Source organism: Oryzias melastigma, linkage group LG15 (genome assembly GCF_002922805.2).
Source record: "Oryzias melastigma strain HK-1 linkage group LG15, ASM292280v2, whole genome shotgun sequence".
NCBI classification, from domain to species: Eukaryota; Metazoa; Chordata; class Actinopteri; order Beloniformes; family Adrianichthyidae; genus Oryzias; species Oryzias melastigma.
Window position 1 is genome coordinate 22,520,985 of NC_050526.1, and position 21,917 is coordinate 22,542,901.

Below are 21,917 nucleotides of genomic sequence, written 5' to 3' on the forward strand. Positions count from 1 at the left end.
CAATCTAAATTATTATTTAAATTATTATTTTTTAATCGCAAGTTATTCAAGTTATAAACTAACCAATCTGATGCTTCAGTAAGAGCCTGTGGTGCCCACTAGACTCGGACCAATCACTGTCATCTGGTTCCAAATGGCGACGCCAATATCGCGGAAAAATGGTGACTGAATTGGCTTCATTTCACTGGACCTTGAGGTATGGCATTCTCTATTGGTGATGTCACACTAGCTCGGTCCAGTACCATATATACAGTCAATGGTTTGTAACAGAACTACATTGAAGTTATTTTTAGCTGTGATGTTGTTTTCATTTTAGCAAAAGTATGACATGGCATACCCTGGACATTTTGAAAAATCAGAGTAACAAACAAGTCTAACAGTTTTTGGGACATTCCAATAAGAGCTTTTGTAGCACTGGTAATTTGTCAGTCACATGTCAAACAATGTAAACAAAAGTTTTTTTGTCGTTTTTTTTAAATAAACCCAGTTTCTGCCACTATATGTTGTAAATTTTCACCATTTGACATTGAAGTGATTCCTTGCTGGCTTGCTTGTGTACGAAGCCCCTGGCACTTAGTAGATTTATCTGACCTGCTTTAGATGTTTTCAGAAATAACCATCATCCAAGCCAAATGGATGTCCACTTGTTTTATGTTGAAACTAACTTTTCAGATTCTGTTCCATTTTGTCCAATGTAAATGCGCTGGTTGGTTCAAAATCAGGTTCTGGAGTGAGACCCGTGGCACAGAGTTATAATTGAACATGGGAAGCTTCCTTCAGTGCCTGTGTCTCAGTGTGGCTGTAAGGGCACAGGCCGGAATATTGGCAAAGAGAGGATAAACACCCGCCAGGAAAGTTTGGATGGAGGCTCAGAAGGTGTGAGTCTGGCCTCCAGTGTGGTCCAAAAACTTCAGATGAGACAAAAAGCATGCACAGGGATCAAAAAGCTTGAGGTGCGTTCCACAGCTTTTACAACTTGTGCAATCAGTGGAAGGAAGGACATTTGCATTTACGTGTTTGTGTGCTTGTTGTGTAGCTATCAGTGCTATCAAAGTTTCAAGCACATCGTAAACACACAAATTAACATTAAATTTGTGCACGCAAGGCAGGAACACATCGTTTTGCCATCTTTCCTGCCAAAGCTAACACGCAAAAAGAGGTTTTGGATAGTTTTGGAAGTGTTACAATAACACAAAGTTGGGAAGGAGAAAAGGGTGTCCAGTAATAGCATTAGGAGCAATAAGAGCTTTCCTTCATTACAAACACAACTGCTCTGTGTTGAAAGCAGCCTCTCATGTCTGCTCTGAGGCCTCTATGCGTTACAGCTCAGCATGCTTTGCTTCCTCCCTATCAAATATAAATGCTAATCACTGTTCACACTCCATAAACATGAAGAAGTTCATCTCAGATATCATATTCCTAAATTTAAATTGAATCAGAAAATGATGACATCTTAGATGACCTTCAGATTCTCTCACATATGATCCACTAATTAATAAAAGCTCAGACATAAATTAAAACTTGTTTTTTTTTTCAGTTTTTTTACTCTGATGGTTGCCGATGGGTCCACAAGATCAGAGGTCAGCCCTCAATGTTGCAAAACCACAGAAGCAACAACAACTGCTTTCCAAACTGTACAAATCAAGTGAGCTGTACAGTCATTACTGTCAAGGAATTGTTTCCTCCCTACTTGCTTGTGACAAGCTGGCGACATGACTGTTTTTAACCTCCACACAGGGATGGAAGGTGGTGCAGAAAGCAGCACAAAAAAAGGGGGGTAGACGCAAAGAGCTAGGACCACTTCTAGGAAAAGTATGGGGCGAAGGGGGATGGGCAACAGGGCTTGAAAATAGTCAGACCTTCCTGAGTAGTTCCAATAATGCTAAGCTCGTATTACGTTTAGAGCATGTTCAGGGTTTCACACGTTTCCCTCTGGCACCGCTCAGAGTGTGTGCGAGTGTGTACAAATGCTGACACTTTTACAATTACTCTATTAGCTGAAATCACAGGTGTCGTTTCATTTTTACCGCAGAGCCGGTGGCTTCACCTAAATGTGTTAACTGTGCACCCAAGGACAGTGCGCCAACAGGAAAGAGAATACAGTGACAGAAAAGTCCATTAGCTAGCCAGCCGCAGTCACTCGGTAGCTTGACGTGCTTCTGAGTGGGACAAATCCACTGCCACTTCAGCAGGTCTGTGCTAATTTGAGCAGAATGTCAGCTGCAATTCGAGGCTGCATTCAGGGCAGGTATGCATGAGGAGATCAGACAATGACGCATGCTCACAGCCCATACAAACATCTCTACATAGAACAAGAGCAAATACTTACAGAACTCTGACATATTTCAGCCCAGTGAAGTCACTCTTGGTGATGCGTGTGAGGTTATTTCCATTCAGCTCCCTGCAAAGAGACAAAGACAAACACTTTTTTATTTTACTTTTAACCTCCAAACAGATCTGATTGGGTTAGTGACAGATGGAGAAGACAGTGGCATGAAGGGATGTTTTCTAGTCGTATTTTATGCATGTTTACACCCTGAGTTCCTGCAACCGTAAACTTAAGGCAGAAAGAACACACACACACACCAGTATATATTTGAGAAATTAACTGAACAACCCCTCCCTTGAGACTTTCCAAATAGGAAGTACCTGCTGGCTCCAAGAAGCCAAAATCCCCAAATCCCTATTGAGAAATCAACAGTAAATACTCAGTCTTTCTCCTTGTCAGAAGAACCATTGTTGTTCAACTTTTTAACAACTTGCTAATCCCACATTTTTTTATTATATGTTTTCTTGTTCAAGTTATAAACTGACCAATCAGATGCCTCAATAAAAGTACGTGGTGCCTGCTTCAAACAAGCTCACTCCTGATTGGCGAGAGTGGTTCCTTAAGAAACAATGACTCAGATGAACTTGGATCAATCACTGCTTACTGATGTTGTCTGGCTCCAACATGTGGGTGTACGTATCATGAAAAAAATTATGATTGAAACCATTTTCTACGGTTCTCTTATTTGTTCACACTCGCCTCGGCAACGTGCTTTCAAGCAATCACTTCCAGTGAAAAGTCTGTGTAAACGCTTGTATATGGGCATTTTGGGATTCACGTTTTTAAGTCTGTTAGCAAACTCTGCATTCAAAACATGTGGTCATTGAACCAGCGTAAAAAGTTAAACAAGTTGAACTTTGACCAATCCGGGACTCTGGTTGGGTAGTGACATATGGGTAGCGTCCTTTTCAGTACAGGGAAGTGCCAACTGCTGGAAAATTGATCATGGAGGAGAAAATACTAATTGTGGTTTGTGCCTGGTCTTAATCATATGACACCAAGTTTTTCATATGTCATAAAAGAGGTGTGACAGACAAAGCCTGAAGCAGGATTCGAGAAATTTGCACCGCTTAGAAATTCTGCATCAAACCTCTTCCAACTGTCAGTGCAGGCACAAGTATTGGGTTGTGACTTGTGACAGTCCAGAGTGAACGCCATTTACTAAAATGCATGTAAGAAAGTCAGTTTTCCACGTTCTTTAACTTGCACCCCATGTCCGGTGTGTACATAGCTTTATTCAGTCAAGGGCTAATACACAGTAAGTAAATTGACAATGATCACAAAAAATGGTACCAAGAATGGTTTAGATGGTTTCCTTTCTCATGAAATGCAAATTTCTGAGATGTTAAATGTAAAATACTTTGGTGGGCAGAATTAGGTGGTTATGTTAAAGGGAAGTCTGGGCTTGGTTCTAAGTCCACTGGGAGATATTAAGAAGTCCTATTAAAATGGAAGCCACATTTTAGCTGCCTGTTGGCCTCTCCGTTTCAGCGCTCTCCCACTCTCCCACCAACACGTGCACCCCCCCCCCCCCACAGCCCTGCTCCCTTCTCTGTCTGCCATGTCCCTCTACGTTTGCCGGGGATTAGCAGGAGGCAGCAGAGGGGATTCGGGCAGGGCTGCAAGGCCAGAAAGCTAAGTGCTGAAGCACAATCGAAGCAGGCTCCCTGCTGAGAGCTGGCCATCCCAGCAACGGAAAGAAGGTAAAAGGACAAGAAAATCAGTTTTGAATTGTTTTCTGGAGGAAGAATTGAAGGCTTTTAAAAGTATCGCTTATTTAACTTTGAGGTTGCATGGGGTGATGTTGTTTTAGGGTCCTTTATGGCAACTCATCGCAGACGTTTACTCACATTTGAGGAGAAAAATGCATGCAAACGTGAAACTCTGTAGTGACAGAGATATGTGGTTTCTTTCACATACTTTGTAAGTATTATGTGTCCACCCCAACTCTGAGCCCCCAAACCATTCCTCCCAAAGCAAAAGCAAGAAAACTTGCTCCAAATCCACACTGAAAGCACAAGTTTCTCTCCCTCGTCTAATGACCACTCCAGGGACTGTTGCACTACGCAGTACGAAAGAGAACGGTCATTATAGACAGATGGTTCATGCGAGCGCGTGCACGCTCGTAAGGGTGTGTGTATACACAGGTGCATCGACTGGCCGAGGGACACGGCCACGAGAAAATAAATAATGGACTGGGCTTCATTAGGCTGGGCTCCCATACATACACATGTGGTGCTCATTACAGGTGCTTACGCAGATGCACGTACACACACCCACGCACCATTCTGGATTTCCAATGTCTTATCTTCAGGGTGGTCAGAGCTGATGAGACCCACGGGACATTAAAAAGGAGAAAGACAGAAGAGGAGGAACAAGAGAGATGGTTACTGTAAAGAGATGGCAGGAGACGTGGAAAACCTGACAACACACAAACAAACAGACCATTTTCCTCTTTCAGGATCGATTGTTTCTGCAAGTATCCCGGAGTTGATTATGTCAACTGTTTTGCAACAACTTCTTGTTGTTTAGTTTTAGCTGAAATCAGATGCTCACAAAAAAATTCTTCTTTTCGTGAAGATGTTTTAGTGAAAGTAGGCACCTGTTCAGAAAGCCTGACACCTTTATACTTTGAGCAGTTTCTTCTCGCTTTCTACAACTTTTCTTCAGCAGAATTCTATTGCAGCACCTTAACTCGACAATCAAAAAAATCTGTGAAATACTTTTACAGTTAAACAGTTGTTTTATAGGATATAATGTCTGCATAGCAGCAATAGCTTGTTAGAAATTTGTTTTTGAGTTCTGGGTGAGATTGTTGGCATGAAGCAACCCCGCCCCTGTTTTCCTTCTTGTTGGTGAGAGCTCTCCGTTTATATCTTACAGCCCCTCACACCCCCAACGTAACATAACCAGTGCAACAAAAATGGTAACCAACATCAGAGCTATCCAGCAGTACAGTTTTGAGCCAGATACTAGCTAGGAGGAGCAAAACAAAGACGTACATGGATCTAGTCGTCTACAAGTGGATGCATCAGAATGGAGTGGAGTGGCCCAACCATCATATTTTCTAAGACACAAAACTGATCTTTTTCAAACTGCTTTTTTTTATCTGGTTCTGACTCACAGTGATTTGAATAAAGGAATACTCAGAAATTGATTTTAGAGGTTAATTTTCCTTATGTAAGTCCTCCATCAGATAAAATGCAACTAGAACATGTAAAAAAAGAAATATAATTTTCATTGGAGTGGGTCTTTAAGCTTCAAATCCAAACCTGCAGAGTATGTTTCCCATGTGAATGCATTAGTCTGGGGGTCGGCAACCTGCGGCTCTGGAGCCGCATGCGGCTCTTTAAGCACTGCCTTGCGGCTCATTGGCGCTTTTTCAAAAATGTTTGAAAATGGAAAAAAAATGTTGGAAGGAAATATATTTTTTTGTTTTAATGCGGTTTCTGTAGGAGGACAAACATGACACAAACATCCTTTACGTTGCGAGATGAGTGAAGGTGCTTCCACGCCGCTGCGTCAGCGCACAATCAAGCGCACACTCTCAATGAAAAGTCAATGCAAACAAGCGCACACCAGAATTCCTGGCCCATGCGTCTGGAGCGCACGTGAGCGCACTTTGCTACGCAGGTTTTGAAGTCCGGTCACGAGCTCCACGTACAAATCTCTACGCATTGAGCGCGCGCTGAATCTTCAATCCGGTTCAAGATTTCCGAGAAGCCCCTGGCTGCAGCCTTGAGATTTCCACGCACAGTCGCAGCAGCGCGGAGCTGTGACCAATCAAGGAGCCGGATTTGGGAGCCGCTTCAAAGTACAGAAGAGCCAAACGTGATCACGAAGGAGAAATGAATCATTACGGTTTGTGTCTGGTCAGGTTAATATGACACCAAGATGAGATGAGCGCTAATGAACAGTAGAAGAAGAATAGAAGAAGAATCTCCTCCCGCCACTGCGTGACCGCGCTGCTCCGGTGTGGATACCACCTGCTGAGCGCGGCGATGTGCAGGTCTCACACACCGGCCACGTACGGTGCGTGGCGGGGAGGAGATTCTCCTTCTATTGTATTTTTACTGTTCATTAGCGCTCATCTGCATCTACAACAGGGAGAACCGAAAGTAAAAGTGTTGAAAATCCCCCAAATCTTTCTGAAGACTTTTGTTTTCACAACTCTGTCCTCTTAAATGTCTGACTTAGAAACTCACACGCGCTCCAGACGCATGGGCCAGGAATTCTGGTGTGCGCGTGTTTATATTGACTCTTCATTGAAAGTGTGCGCTTGATTGCACGCCGACACGGCCAGTGAGGAAGCATGTTACATTTTTGTGATTTTTTCAAATCCTCAAAATAAAAATGACATCAAAAATCGTATTTCTTTATTGCAATTCTTTAATTTCATCAAAGCAATGAAACAAACTGTAATTCATTCATATTGTAGTGATGGTCTCAGGCACGCTGGGCTTGCTGTTGGTCTGGCAGCGCAAGGAAAAAAAAATGAACCTGCTGCCCCGCAAGTTTGGCAACTTGCATTATTGATTCACAACACAACCACCTGATATGAATTTTCTATTAAATAATGAATTACTACTATAACTACCAATTACAAACAAATTAACATTTTCAAAATATTGAACTTTCTCCTTTGGCTTATTTCTATGAAACTGTCATCAGATAGTGTGGGAAACATAAATTCATAAGTTAAATATATTCTTACCATTTGACACAAATCGTAAAGGAAACATATCATGAAAATCCACTATTTCTCTCTTTAAAGGGAACTTCGGCTATAATGATATGTTGGCTCTATACGGATTACTTTGCTGTTTGCAACATAATGATAAGCTTAAAATGTCATAAATAATTTCCGGTTTTATGATTTTTTTTTTCAAAACTTGATTCACATGTAGGTTGCCATTGATGAAAGACTCAGTAATTAGGAACAAGCTTCCTTTGAATGACAAATGGACTTAAAAGTGGGTAATAATAAAAACAAAACAACAACCGGCTTACTCCGATTCCCTGGAGTGGACTTCATTGTAAGTATGAGCCACAAGATTTCTTTATGGGACCCAATAAGGACTAACTGGTTTTATGTTAGCTTGTTAACATGTTTTATACCTGATATATAATAACACATAAGCATTAGATGCATACATCTAATGCTATACACCTAAATTTATTTACTGTGTAACCTCAAAGTTATATGATGAAAGGAAGTTGGTATAATAAGCTATTCTTCCATCATAAGCAGGAGAGAATAATAAGGCTCAAACAGTTACTAAGCAAGTCTAAGTAAATTACCTTTGCTTGCTTTTATTTTGCTTTCAGCCTACAATTTAGTTTGATTGTACAAGGACTATAAGCTCATATAATTTTGGGCCACGATCTGTCTACATAAAACAAGTTAGTCCTTATGAGGTCCCATAAAGAAATCTTTCGACTCGTACTTACAGAGAAGTCCACACACAGAACAAGGAATCAGAGTAAGCCTATTGTCACTCTGTTTTTACTATTACCAGTCAATGAGCAGGTACTATTTTGAGGCCCTCATGATCAACTTTCACACATAATATAAAAATGAACAGTCAAAAATTAGTCTAATGCAAAAGAATAAACAAAGAAAAAAAATCTTTGAGTTATAATAGTGGTGACATTAACATTTAATGTTATTTTTTTATGATAATGATTTTAATGAAACAATCATTGTAATTGTATTTTTTTTATTAGAATATTTTGATTTTTTCTTTCTCCATAAACTAATGAAGGTAATTTTTACTTATTATTTTTATATTTTTTTAATAATTATTATTTGATTAATACAATCTGCACTAATTGTCTTCTTTTTAAGAGAATATCTTGACCTTTACTGCATTAGCAAATGAAGATGATTTAATTATTTTTGTATTATCATAATTCATGCACAAAGTGTCTTTTTTTCTATGAGAATATTAGATTATTGTTTATGTAATATGCAGTAATGATTACTGAAAAGTTTACAATCACTATGGTATTAATTTTCTTTACTGATTAATATAAATGATTTGTCGTGGATGCTTTGAAACTTGATCACATTAATGATTTCAATGATCCTTAATAGCCTGATTTTATTAATATTTGATATTAATTCCTGAACCGGATATTGATAATTCATGTAGAGAAAATAGTATGGTCGAGTCGGGGTGGGATTATATAAGTTCGCTTCCTTCCACTCCCTTTCAAGTGATCAACTTGTGATTTATTAAGTGATGTGTTATGTATGTATTATGACCTGATTGCTTGAAATAAACCATTTCATTCATTCATTCATTCATTCATTCATTCATTCATTCATTCATTCATTCATTCATCCATTCAAAATAAAACTGTCTGATTAATTTGATCAATATTTATTACATTATTTTTTATGATTAAGTGAATGTTTTTTTTTATTTTGTTGTTTTTTTATTTTTATTTTGGAATGAAAATATCTTGTGTGTGTGTGTATATTTTTATTTCTTGAAAACTACTTAAATAGTTCGGTCTCAAATCTGATTTAAATCTTTCAATACAGCATATTGACATTGCATTGTCTTCTCTCTGTTTCTTTTTCTGTTAGGATGCACCTGACAAGGACTTGTACAGTGAAACTCCAGTGGGAATCATCTGCATTGACAAACATCCTGAACTCAACCCATCCAGAGTGAGCATCATCTTGGAAGGGAGTGTAGTAATGGAGGAGCTGGCCAACCTCCGCTGGCTTTCTGTGTCCTTTTTGGACTGATCTATGCTTTGCACTTGGATTACCCCAAGTGCATGAAAAGCACCTTCCACTTTATTCACCAAGTCACCCTAAACCTTGGCAGAGTTGAGCTGAAACCCAAAATTCCATCTTTGAATAAGTAACTGTGTTTAAAACAGGGGTCTTAACCCATTACTCTGGATGTGAGTGCTTGGTTATTTGTAATGTTGCACTTTAAAAATACCATTACTGTTGACACTGTTCGATATGCAAGTTTTATGTATGCATTGCCACTGATTTTGCAATTGTATTCCATACTGATTGTGTATGATTAATGTTTTTAGCATTGCTACCTATGTTGTATAGCATTCTTGATGTTGTAGTTTAATGCCTTACTGATTCAGAACAGTATTATTTGATTTTTTTTTAATTACAAACATTTTTTATTGACCAGATAAAGACAAGTTTAAAAAACATGTTAACAAGACAAATTTCTGTGTATGGAGACAAATAAATAATCAAGAATGGACACTTGTCTGATTTTGCATTTTATTTCCTTAATTTATAGCAGTCTTGGGAAAAGGGATTTTTAATGTAAATCAACTTGGAGGTTAGTGTATTCAGCTTAAAGTTATAAGTGGAATAAATATGTACATAAATTGATCTTACTAATAATGGTAAGTTTAATCAACCTGGAAGTTTGTGCACTTAACTTAAAATTATCAGTGGAATAAAATGACAATGCAGTTAATATTACTAATTATTTTAAGTTTAATCAACCTGGAAGTTTGTGCACTTAAAATTATCAGCGGAATGAAGTGGCAAAGCAATTAATGTTACTAATTATTTTACGTTAAACTAAACATTACTTAATTTTTTAGGGCAACCAGTTTCTATATTTTTTTTGTAAACTCTTACAGTGCAATGATTGGATAACATTTAAAGGAAAAAGCTGTTAATAATACTTTAATCTTAATTTAGCAGAAACAAGTAGTCCATTTGTAATCGCCTCTGCCGTAAAGTCGATCTGCTGCAAAGTTTTTTGCTCTTTACAGTTAGAAAGTTTCTCAAATAAAAAGGTTTGACAAAGTCAGTTGGAGAAACAGATGCACAAACCAAACACAAATTCAAAGTCTATACATACCGCTTTTTGAGACTCAGCATTATGTAAATGTTGTAATAGTGTTTCTCTGTTATCTGTGAGTTGTTTTAATGCCACAAAGTGGGTTTTCCCATCAGGTCAGCAAAGCTGCAAAAGGCTAAACCCAGATGAGGAAAAACTTCTATCACAAATTCAGCTATAAGAACTGAAAATTCATAAAACTGAACATACAGGCAAACCTAAAGAGTGAGTAGTAGAGTTGCTCTTGCATTTGTATCTGATAAAACCAAAGTTTGGCTTACAATTTTTACCTTAACCATGAAACATCCTGAAACACTTTTTTTTTTGCAACTATGTTTGTGATTTCATGTGAAAGCAGGTATGTCCAATTAAAACCACTTTGCTTCATTTGTCCTGTTCATGCTGTCCACTGGAGCTTGTCTGAGATCTGTCAATCATCATACCAAAGGAGACGTGGTCTCAGAGGAGGCTCCACTTTTTTCCTCTTTTCCGTATACTTCATGTACTTTCTGATTATTTGAATAATTCATATCTTGCAGGGTGGTTAATAACACATTTTTCTGGGATTTGATTAATTCAGAATGCATTTTTTTCTGCTTTTCTTGGACTTCATGAATATGAACTTTAGACATGCAGTCTTGATTCATCAGTGCTTGTGTTGATTCCCCATCTAAACAGGGCGGGCATGCCAAAGTCATATACATTTCATCAAAAGAAAAAATCTGTTGTTTATTAACTACAGTATCAGTCACTGCTTCCTGTTTCTCCCTCAACCAAATGGAGCTTAGCAATGATTTTTGGCATGAAAGAAAAGGCATGTTAACTCACCTCATAGACAGATGTTTTGTGATACTGACTCCTGGCAGGTTTTCACATTAAAGTACCGCAGTATTACTTTAGAAGCTGAAAATTATTAGGTATCAGTCCGAGTTTCTACAGCAAACTAAACTATTTCGGTCAAATCAGTTCCATCCTCCGTAAGAATTCCCTCTGCTGACACACTTCCTAGGGAGAAAGTGGATTTATGACATCACTATCTAATCCCTCTTCATCTTCTACCCCAAGCTGATTGATGCTTGAGAGTATTTCCTGGTTCACCTTCCCTCGGGTGGACACACGGCAGCCATGCTCCACCACTCCACATATCTATAATTCAGAGAGGCCCGGAGCACTGTTACAACGCTGAAAAACTCATTACGCTTATTTCTGCCAGCTGCTGGGGTCCCTCTGCAGAGTCTGTTTTGAACATGTTTCAAATTGAGCAACTTTTCATGAAATAAAAAAAAGCATAAGCAAACAGCGGCTCACCAACAGTGGAGCACTAATTATACCCGTGCAGATACAAACATTTGCATGAGCTCTTATCATATAAGTGTACATAATCAGGTTATTTAGAAGCATTTGCTTGCAGAGTTAAACACTTATCAGGGGTCAAACTGCTCAGAGGGAAAAATAAAAAGTGGGAATCTAAATTATGCACAAGCATGCAAATAAATGGATAAAAATTCACTTGGTACGAAACATGAGCTGCATATCTCTTTCAGAGCATGCCAACAACAACACAATAATGACCCTCATCTCAAGGTTTTGCTTTTCTTTTAATTATCTGTTTATTTTTCCTAGACAAGGCCAACCCACACTAGACAACAAATGATTTACTTTTATTTTGAAGGCCATGCTGTTAAGTCCACGGGCCAATTTGTCCTGAACAGATTCAAATCTGGATCCAGTTTGACCGGGGCATCAGGTACTTTCCCCAGTGAACAAACAGGTGGAGAAGCTGCAAACGAGCAAAACATTCCTCCTCCTGCAGACTGGATAAGCATATGGAGGCGACAGCCGTGAAGCACCCAGGTGGAGAGAAGTGAGGGATGCTGTGGACTATGAGAGACAAAAAGAAGACAGAACTGCTCTGACAAGAGCTGTTAGCTGTCTGAAAGTGGCGGCGTGAAGCCGAGTGTTAGAGTGTTGCCAGTAGACAGGGAGCTGTGAAGATCTGACGGGACTGTCGGGGAAATGTCAGAGGAGAGACAAGGCCTTGGGGGATGCTTCGGGTGGACTGCAAAAACAGAAAGTGTCTGGTTGATCAGCTAGGGTAAAACACGGGTCCACCCTGGAGCCTTGCTTTAAAGAAAAGAGGAAGGACGAGAGAAAGCCACCATGACTAAAGCAACACTCTTAAATCCAACTGAAGCACATCTATTCACACTAAGAGGTCAGATTTTGCTCTGCTTGAACAAAACTCCTCCATGACTTAGAGGCTGGTGGTTAAAGCCACAACTGTGCATTTTTACTGCTTTTGAGTCAATGATGATGCAAGTGCAATTGTGTATGCAGGGCACAAAGTATGTGAGCATGAGAGCCCACTTCAGGGCTCCTCAAGGGCTATTTACAGTTTTCATTCTGCTCAGTCAGGCCTCTGGAGCAACATTACTGATAGGAAAGTAAAACACTCGATAGATCCCACACAGACAACACACTGCTCCCTCACAGGGCCTTGACGAGTGTGGGGTCCCCTGAAGGGTCCCCTGCATCCTGAAGATCCATCTCCCTGCACAAACAGCTGCAGGAGAAAGCGTGTCCTTGTATTAATTATGTTCAACTTGAGCTCATATGTTTTGGGTAAGGCGGAGGCAGAAAACCTGTGCAGACACTGATGACTTATCACATCCTCTAAGTCAGGGGTTTGCAACCTGTAGCTCTGGAGCCACATGTGGCTCTTTTACTCCTCTATTGTGGTTCTCTGGCTGAAGAAAAAAAATGTTTTTCATTTTAAAAAACTAAAGCATTTTTTTGGACTATAGGGTAAATCAGTTAAGTTTAACTTTGTTTCACTTCTCAAAAACAACTGAAGCACATAACACTCCACCAGGCCCTGAGTACAGTATCCATATGCTCCAACAATTGACTTTGTAGTGTTTCAAAATCAAACTCTTTGACAGATTTCTGAGCACTCTGTTCCACAGAAAATCCATTTAAAGCCAGTAAGCAGAACTCATAAGCTAGACTTCATACTTAAGGTGCACCCGATTTTAAAGCGCACTGTTTATTGTTGTCTAAAAGAGGCAAAGAGAGGACAAAGAGGAGAAAAAGAACAAAAAAAAATGAAATAAAACAGAAATATTTTTTTGTAAAGTAAGGATTACTTCATTAGCATGTATTTCATCTAAATTAGTTACATTTATAAATTTGGCAGAGGTGAGCACAGATGAGAAATTATGGAGGTTTTTACATCTCCGTTGACTTGAATATGTCTTGTTTGCTCAGTGCTTCTCTAGAATGAAATCAAAACTTTGGTAAAAAGTTTGATCTTTTATTAGTAAAAAACACATTATCTTATGCTGCACAACACTGGTTACTAGCTGTCTAAAAACTGCACTCAGATGATCTTGTTTGGCACAGAGCATCTTTTATTTTGAAAATAAGCTATTTGAGCTTTTGTCAAATGTAAAGGAAAAAAAATCAAATTTTTGAGATGCTAAGTTCTTTTCATATTTCCGTTTTTGTAAGTGCCAAAGATGGACATAATTCATATTTATTATTTAAAAAAAGAAGGTTGTGAATGCAAATCCAAATTTCCTAAAGGCTAAAGTAAGACTGTACGGCTCCTTCTCGGTTTTGATCAGTAAAACACAAGCCCAAATGGCTTTTTTACTGTTAAAGGTCGCCGACCCCTGCAGTACTATTCCATTTGCTGTACTGAGATGATCCTAGGTGGTACAGGGTGTGTTTTATTTTGAACGGAAGTCACGTGAACCTCTTTCAAAAGTGATAAACTGTTTAACGTTTTGAGAAAAGTTTTATGCACTGTTTTATTTATTAAAAAAAAAAAAATTGTAAATTTATATTTATTATTATAGTAACATTAACATAAATGTAAATCAGTATGTTTTTTTTTTCTAAAGGATGACTAAAGACTTTGTGGCTCCTATTTTATTTGAGAAATCGACCTGAATGGCCTCTTAAGTAGTAAAGGTTGCAGACCCCTGATCTAAGCCAAAGTAAATCAAAGAAACCTTTTTTCTTCTTTGTGTTACTTCTACAAAAAGAACAAAGCAGCGTGCAGCAGCAGGAACTGAGAGCGTTTCATGGCTTATTCGTATAGTTTGCCAAGCAACAGGTATCGGGGTTGTGATGTGGCGTAACCTCCTGCATGAAGGCATGTAGGCCATGTGAATATGCACCATGAGGGTGGAACATCTGCGCTCTGCCACATCTATTATATTTCATTTATTGCAAACAGAGGACCGAGGAGATGTTTGCCTCACAGATGTGCACTGGCAGCTGGTAACTTGATGGATGCTGCATGTGTGCTCGAATCTGTCCACGAACACAGAGTGCATGACTCTCAGCCCCACTGAGCACTCGGGTATCAGCTTTCCTTCTGCTCCAAACTGAGGGAGGCTCACCTTTTAGCAAAATAATGTCACTTTCGAGCCAAACCATGTTCAAGGGATTCATTTATCAAAAGAGCTAATCATCACGCTGACGAGCCTGTGAGGAAATGGATTGGTTCTTTGTTCAATCTGACGCTTAACTGACTAAACAGTTAAGAGACTGATAGATAAATCAATTTAATGTTCCGGTTCTTTTAAGAATTTAAAGATTTACTGAACTATTATTGCTATAAGCAAAATTTCTGGTATAAATGACTTAATAAATACTGAAGATTTAGAAACAGGAAACATCCAAATTGCCACAGATCTCCCGTGCGCCTGAAGAGCTGCCAGTGATTTGCTCTTGAACTTGTCTCACACAGAAGCGTGAAATGTGGATTACGACGGCTTATCTACAGTGTCAGCTGAGCGTTCACTTTGTGTGCATTTTTACACACACACACACTCAGCAGCCATCCCCTTCTTCTCCCTCCTGGAGAGACGGTCCGGTTGAAAGCTGTTCTTCTGAGAGATGAAAGGCGATTCTCCAAATTCGATTATTATAGTCTGCTGAAATACAAGCACTCTCGGACAGGCGTGTAAAGCACCAGAGCGTGTGCGCATACTCGTGCTTTTCGGTGAGCATGTGCATGACTAGCAAATGGTTCTTAAAAGTGCATGAACTGGTCTGGGAAAGTATTTTCAACATCAGAAAAACGCTGCTAATGAAGCAATTTTTTATCCTTGATGGGTGCAATTAAACGCATCAACGGAGAAGCTGTTCTGTGTGGAATGATCAGTTGTTGGGTCTGTGGATACGTACACTACACACTACCCAACAATGAATGCATTGTTGGGTTAATGTAACAATGCATTCATCAATTTGTTAATAACAAGATAAAAAAGTGAAATATTAAAGTATTTAAAAAAAGCTTTATGTAACAGTAGAAAAGTATAAAAAGGTCTTCATTTAGTTTTAAAACCCTTCACTATACAAGGATGTTGGAGCCATTTCAATCCCACTGGTTTTTCAATTTGTTGTTTTTGGCAAAAAAAAAAGAAAAAATCTTGTGTCATTTTCAAGGACATAGTTTCTGCAGAGCAGCAGTTCATAGGAAATTTGCTTCTGAATTGTGGGAAGGACCGCTGGGTGACCTTTGGTAAGTCTGCCCCCGTTTCCCATCATCCATCTGTTTACACTCTCTACCACTACCTTACAGCCCCTCACTCCCTAAACCTAACATTACTGGTGGAAAAAAAAAAAAAAGACGAGCAATCCATGGATGGGGCTATCCATCCTTACAGTTTTGAGCCAGACGCCAGCTCAGACGAGGAAAACGAAGACGTACACAGATCTATTTGTCTGAGTGGATGCATTCGACTGGAGAGGTGCAGGAAGCTTGTGGCCAGCTAACTGTTGTGTCTATGTCATAAATATAGCCTTTTTCAAACAACAATTTGCTCCTGATTCATTCTAAATCATAACAATGGAGACAAACATTGCCTGCTTAAATCATACCAATTTATGTTTTCATGTTTTTATCAAACAGTGTGCATAAAAACAAGTAATTCCAAAGGGTTCACATATTTTCACAGCTGTTTGTCCTCCATAATCAGAAAAATGCCACAAGAACATATACTAAAAACATTCAAAATACACTCATTGCACAAAGGAGGTAAGAAAACAATGCCTAGGCAAGATTAAAAGGTCCACCTGCAAATCCCACAGATAAATTCCATACATTTAAAGCTAAAGATCACATGGATAGAGTGAATTGAACCATCTCTGGATCCAGCAGACTAGACCACAGCTGTGTTGCACAGGCGGCAAATCCAAGTAATTCCCAGACTTGTACTTTCACAAAGCTCCACTGTGCATAAACATTCTTAGAATAATCTTCATTCCAAGCATCATTGTTACTCCTCACAGGATTATCAGCCATGAGAATGGATTTATTAGACTCTATAAATGGTTCAAATGAACCCAGTCTGCTTCTGGGCTGGACCTGACTTGTCCTTTAAAGCTCTGTAGGTAAGTTACTTCCATCAATGTTGCTTCTTCTATGCCAGCTTTGATTTTATGAATTTGTTTATCTAGTCTTGACTGTTCAGCCCCACCTTCATCTAGTTTATTTAATTCCACTTCAGTCAATGGTGAGGTCTGGCAGGTAGTGAGCAGGCTGTGTTCCTCCGTGTTAGGGTAAATTATAGATCTGGTGGCCAATGAGCTGTCAGTTGTACCAGTTATATGCTGGTGCCAAACACTGCAGGCCTGCCAGGGACACACAAACACACCCCAACTCACACACCTACATTCTCAAACCCTGAAAAACAGGGTTATCAAAGCAGCAAAGCCCCCCCGTCCCCAGCCACTTCGACCCCTCGTGTGTTTTCATCTGCATGACTTATTCACTGCATTCCACATAAGGAGGCAGATGCCCAAATTTATGAATAAACAAAAGTGAATACATGCATATGGTGTGCACACCTCCTCCATCCTGGAAGAGCTCCAGATCACAGCACAAAGTCCTCTCTGATAACACTGGCTTTCATACCTCCTCCTCTTTTTACAGTTTAATTTATAAACAGAAGAGACAAACGCTTTAATTGAGAGGGAGGGTCATTAGGTGTACAAAAAGGTAAATTATGCTTGGCTTCTCTAATGGGTCTCAAGATGAATGTAGATGAGCCCTGGATGGATTTTTATGGGGGAAAAAAAATTATTCTTGGAAGAATTATTTTATTCTCTACAACAAAACACTTACTTCAATTAAATATTTTAGAATTAAACTTATAAACATTTAGAAGATAAAAATTGAATTTTTCTTTCCAGTGAAAGAACAAATGCATAACCTGAAGATATGACCTCATGGGGTTGGGCGTCTTGGTTTTTTGGCAACTCAAATTTGTGACCAATTATGCAAATTAGAGACCATTTTTACAGGAAATTACTGCAAATTGGTTTGCCTAAAAGCATCTTATCATTTTGCTTTTAGCTCAAGTGGGATAAGAATCAGATACAGGTTGAACAAAAACCATGAAGCATTTAGGTGCCTGGACTGTAATATTCCATTTTTTATTTCTAATCTGTGCCAATTTTGTGAATCAAGTTGAAAACGTCTAACAAAGTTCTCTCAGATTTCTCCTTAGAGGTGAAATTAAAAAGAGTTGGGGAATGAGTATCTGAATCGGATATTTGTGATCTGTTCCATAAAAATCAAGTACAAACATTTATGATATTACTGATTTGCGATCTGTATAAATATTGTAGAGTAAAATAAAAATACACCTCGAGTAATGGAATAAGCGCTCCAAAATGGAGAATAATGCTGAATTTTAAATATAAAATAAACAAACTGAAGGCGCTACTGTTACCAGAAGTGAAGGTTCTTATTTTCAAAGTAAAACTATCAAGTGTTTTTGTAGATGAAAAACTAATAAACTGATTGAAAAAAAAGTTTCTTTAAAATATAGTTGACAACATCAATAAAAAATATCAAACAATGAATATAAAATAAATAATATTACAAAAAATCAATTTTGTGACATCAAATGACTGCTAGTATATCAGAGAAGAGATACCGAACAATGTTTGCAGATTGAACATTCAAGTGTGTGATATTGTTTAAAAAGACATGTAAATCTTTGACCTTTTTTTGTAAATTAAATCGCTTTCCCACTAAAGTAACAATCGACAGCTCTTACTGGCTCTTGGACAACTTCATGACTATTTTAAGACAAAACTTGTAAAATCGATGTTATCGGGCATGATAAATGAGTACTATTTCAAAAACAAGATTCTGCCCTTAGAATCCTCACAAAGCTTCTCATAATTAGTTTGTAACAACCATAGTCCAGTCATGCTGTTCGGGTGAAAGTATTCCAGAAATGTAGATATTACGCTGATCATAGATTCTTTCGTTTTTTATAGGGTTGGGTTGATAAAATTGATTAATCAATCTAAGCTTATTAGATCAATAATAGATCCATAAAGGATTGATCTAACGCATAAAGCTAAAGTCCGCTAGCTTGATGCTAAAGTATAATGGGATTTCCCAAAGGATGGGTAATGCTAACAATCGGGCAACCTAAACACACATTGTTGACTAAATGAACATCTTTATATACTCAGCATGAATTTTTAAACTCTTTTAAGGAAATGTTTTTTTAAGTAACCAGTGGCCTGAAGGACCATTTTTTCTCATACTTTCTTCTTTTTCCGCAATGAGGTGTAAAGCTATAGCGTGATCGCCACCTAGTGGCCAAACAAAAACACCCTCCAGGAGAGGCAGAACAATCGTTGGAGCTTCTCCGATTGAGAATCCATGTAACTCTGTTTGGTATTAACAATTTCATTATTATTTCAATGATAAATTTTACAATGTGCGAACTGTATGAGATTAATGTGAATATATTCAATACATTTACAGATTTTGTAGATTATTAATGTATTTCTAAACATTTGTGACTTAATGTGTAAACTCATAATTGAATTAAGTGGATTGAAAATAAAAGAAAAAACAAATGGATTCGAATCGATCTCTGCTGAATCAAATCCATTCTGGAAATTATTGGCGATATAGCCCTAGTATTTCATAAATATTTTACTTCAAAATTAAATAAAATAACTTTCAAATATAATACAAATTCTCTGATTTTTTTGTGTCTACCTTTTGAAACCTAACAACCAAAAAATAATAAGAATGAAGATAATAATGGCAAAAAAATTTAAAAGAGGAGAAATGTGAAACTGAAACATGTACTCGCAGATCTGTCCTCCAATATCACTACGCTGACGTTTCATATGCCGTTTGCCAGAACTGGTACAAGAAGGTCTGCAAACACAACAAATAACAACAAGAAACCCAACATAGAACACAAGGGGGAGGGGTCAGCGGCCAATACTTGGCGAGGTGTGATTTTAACACATGGAGCTCACAGTCTCATTACTGGCTTCAGTCTGAGGAGCGCAGGGGTCAGCCCTGATCCAAACCCACACTGACAAGTGCAAATGGGATTCTGCTGTCTGTATCAACAGCCTCAACCGCCCCCCCTCAACACACAAATACACTTTTACTAAGAAAACCAGCGCCACACAGACTCGAGCATCAGCTTGTTTGCAGGAATCTAAACATTCATTCACACATTTACTCGAGAACTGCGAGACAGAAATGGTTTTTCCATCTTTCAAATCACTCCACCCCATCCATCCATAGAAGTTCAGAGACTATGCTATCTAAATACATTTCTGAAAAGGAAAAACAAAGAGCTTCAGCCAACCTCCGGAACAGTTCTGAAAAGTCATTACTCATCTTTGACCCTAATGGTGGTCGCAGAATTTCCCCTCACACAGTCGCACTTTCTCCAAACACAGGCATAAAATGCACATGGGGGCAGCATGTGGGGCCGGCTGGGCTGTGTTGATTTGCACAGTCACCTTGATGAATCACCCCATTCAACGTCTCACAGGGGAGAACAGTTTCTGTTGTTAAACAGAATCTCTCCGCGGAGATTGGCTATCTTGCAGATGACCTATAGCCGCATAAAAAATGCAGTGACCCAGGAATAATTTAAACCTGACCTTTGAAAGGCGTCCTTAAAAAAAAAAAATTGCATGATCGATAAATACGCTAATAAGTTTTAGCAAAGAAATAATCCAGTGCACAGAGTATGTTTCTAGTGTGAAAGGCCATTCATGTAAAAGGAAACCACAAGGTGAGAATGTTTCCTCTGTCGTTCAATATTAAACAAGCATGTGTACACATGCAGCCCAGAAGCATGTAGACTGCAGGGTGTAAAAAATAAAAAAAAGTTCTTAGAAATAAAATATGAAAAGCATAAAATATGCAACCAGCTCCAACTATGCAAACGCTTCCTCTGACACAGGCTTTCTCTGCAGTTCCCACCTCATGTTTTATTCAAGAGTGATATTCTAAAAGCTGAAATAGAACAATCTATTTCCCCTTGCACTTTTGATTTGCTGATGAATATTTCAGAGGAATGTCAGAAAAGACAGAGGAACTGAGCTTGGCAGGCCAGCATCTGCCTCACCTTTTCCCTCCGTCTCCCATCCTCCCAACCGTTTTTACGAGACAGCTCTGTGATCCGTTCGCGAGACTCACTTAAGGAGTGGATTCGCCTCATTTTCTACATGATTTAACAATTTATGGAGTGAGGGTTTCTGATGCGGGGTACGGGAGGGAAGTTGCTCCCTCAGAAGTGAAGAAAAGTGGGTGGAAGATGATAAAAAAAGATTATAGAACATTAAAATAACTGGAATCAATTTGAATCTTTTTATTGGAGGATTTATTTTCATAAATTTAAATCTGCTTGCAGATTTAATAAAGAAGCCGGAAAACTAAATTATGGACACATGTTAGAGGCACACATCTGCTCCTGCTCTTTCCAGCCCCTCCAGCCTATTTATACCTGACTGGAATGCCGGTGAGTGACTGGCTGCCTGACTGACACACACTCACATGCACACACAGCTTCACAGGGAGCACTATTGTTCTTTTCAGACTAAGCAAAGTCATGTGCACTACAACAATACAACCTGAAAACAAAAGAGAAACAATGGGGAGACAAGACAGAGCCTGGGAAGAAGTGCGTGGAGATGTTACTCACAGTCGCTCAGTGTTGCGCGGGATATTCCTTGGGATGGTTTTGAGACCCAGTCCATGGCAGTCCACTGTGACGCCACTGCAGGTACACAAGGCTGGGCAGGCACTGGCGTTGCCAATGATCAGGGCAGAGAGCATCAGCAGCCACATCCACTGCCCGGCTGGACATCCCATGCCAGCTTCAAAACAGCTGCCTGTAATGGACATGTTCCCCTGGACTCTTTCTGTCCACCTATTTCTGTGCTCCTGCCCCTCAGGAGTACTGTTACACCTCACAAAACTGGAATGATTCAATATCTGCAATTTGAAAAAAGGAGAAAAAGAAAAGTGGCAATGATTTCCTCTCAGCTAGGAAGCCACTCAAATCCCGATCTGAAATTCTACTTGATATCCACCAGAGTTTGCTGATGCAAAACAAGGGCGGCTTCTTCTTTTTTTTTTTCTTATGTTCTCCAAGCAAACTCCTGTCGTCTCTTGTCTTTTGTGGAGTTGGAGAGCTCTGGTGCGCACTGTCCTCCTCTCTGAGTCCCGCTCTGCTCTGCTCGGCTGAGAGAGGGAATAAGGAAAGAGCAGAAAAAAAAGAAGCCAGTCTGTGTCTCTCTTACACACACACACCAGTCATCCATCACAAGGATCTACAAATAGCAGAGCCCCCGACTCCACCCCTGCCCCTCCTTCTCCCTCTTTATACCCCCCCACTCCAGAACCCTGCCTGAACTCACTCTCATTCCTGAGATCCCCCTGTCAT

General features: G+C 39.1%; 1 protein-coding gene across 4 annotated transcripts in view; it reads right to left on the reverse strand.

Annotated features, from left to right (window-relative positions):
- slit1a (slit homolog 1a (Drosophila)) overlaps positions 1-21,911 on the reverse strand; it is a 96,985-nt gene extending 75,074 nt beyond the window's left edge. For all 4 annotated transcript variants that reach the window (XM_024296864.2, XM_024296862.2, XM_024296863.2 and 1 more), the window contains exons 1-2: positions 21,174-21,911; positions 2,330-2,401 (exon numbers count right to left, since the gene is read on the reverse strand). In XM_024296864.2, the coding sequence (XP_024152632.1) occupies positions 2,330-2,401; positions 21,174-21,376 (275 nt within the window). In that variant the 5' untranslated portion in view covers positions 21,377-21,911. The remainder of the gene's footprint in view (positions 1-2,329; positions 2,402-21,173) is intronic.
- Between the last annotated feature and the right edge of the window lie 6 nt (positions 21,912-21,917).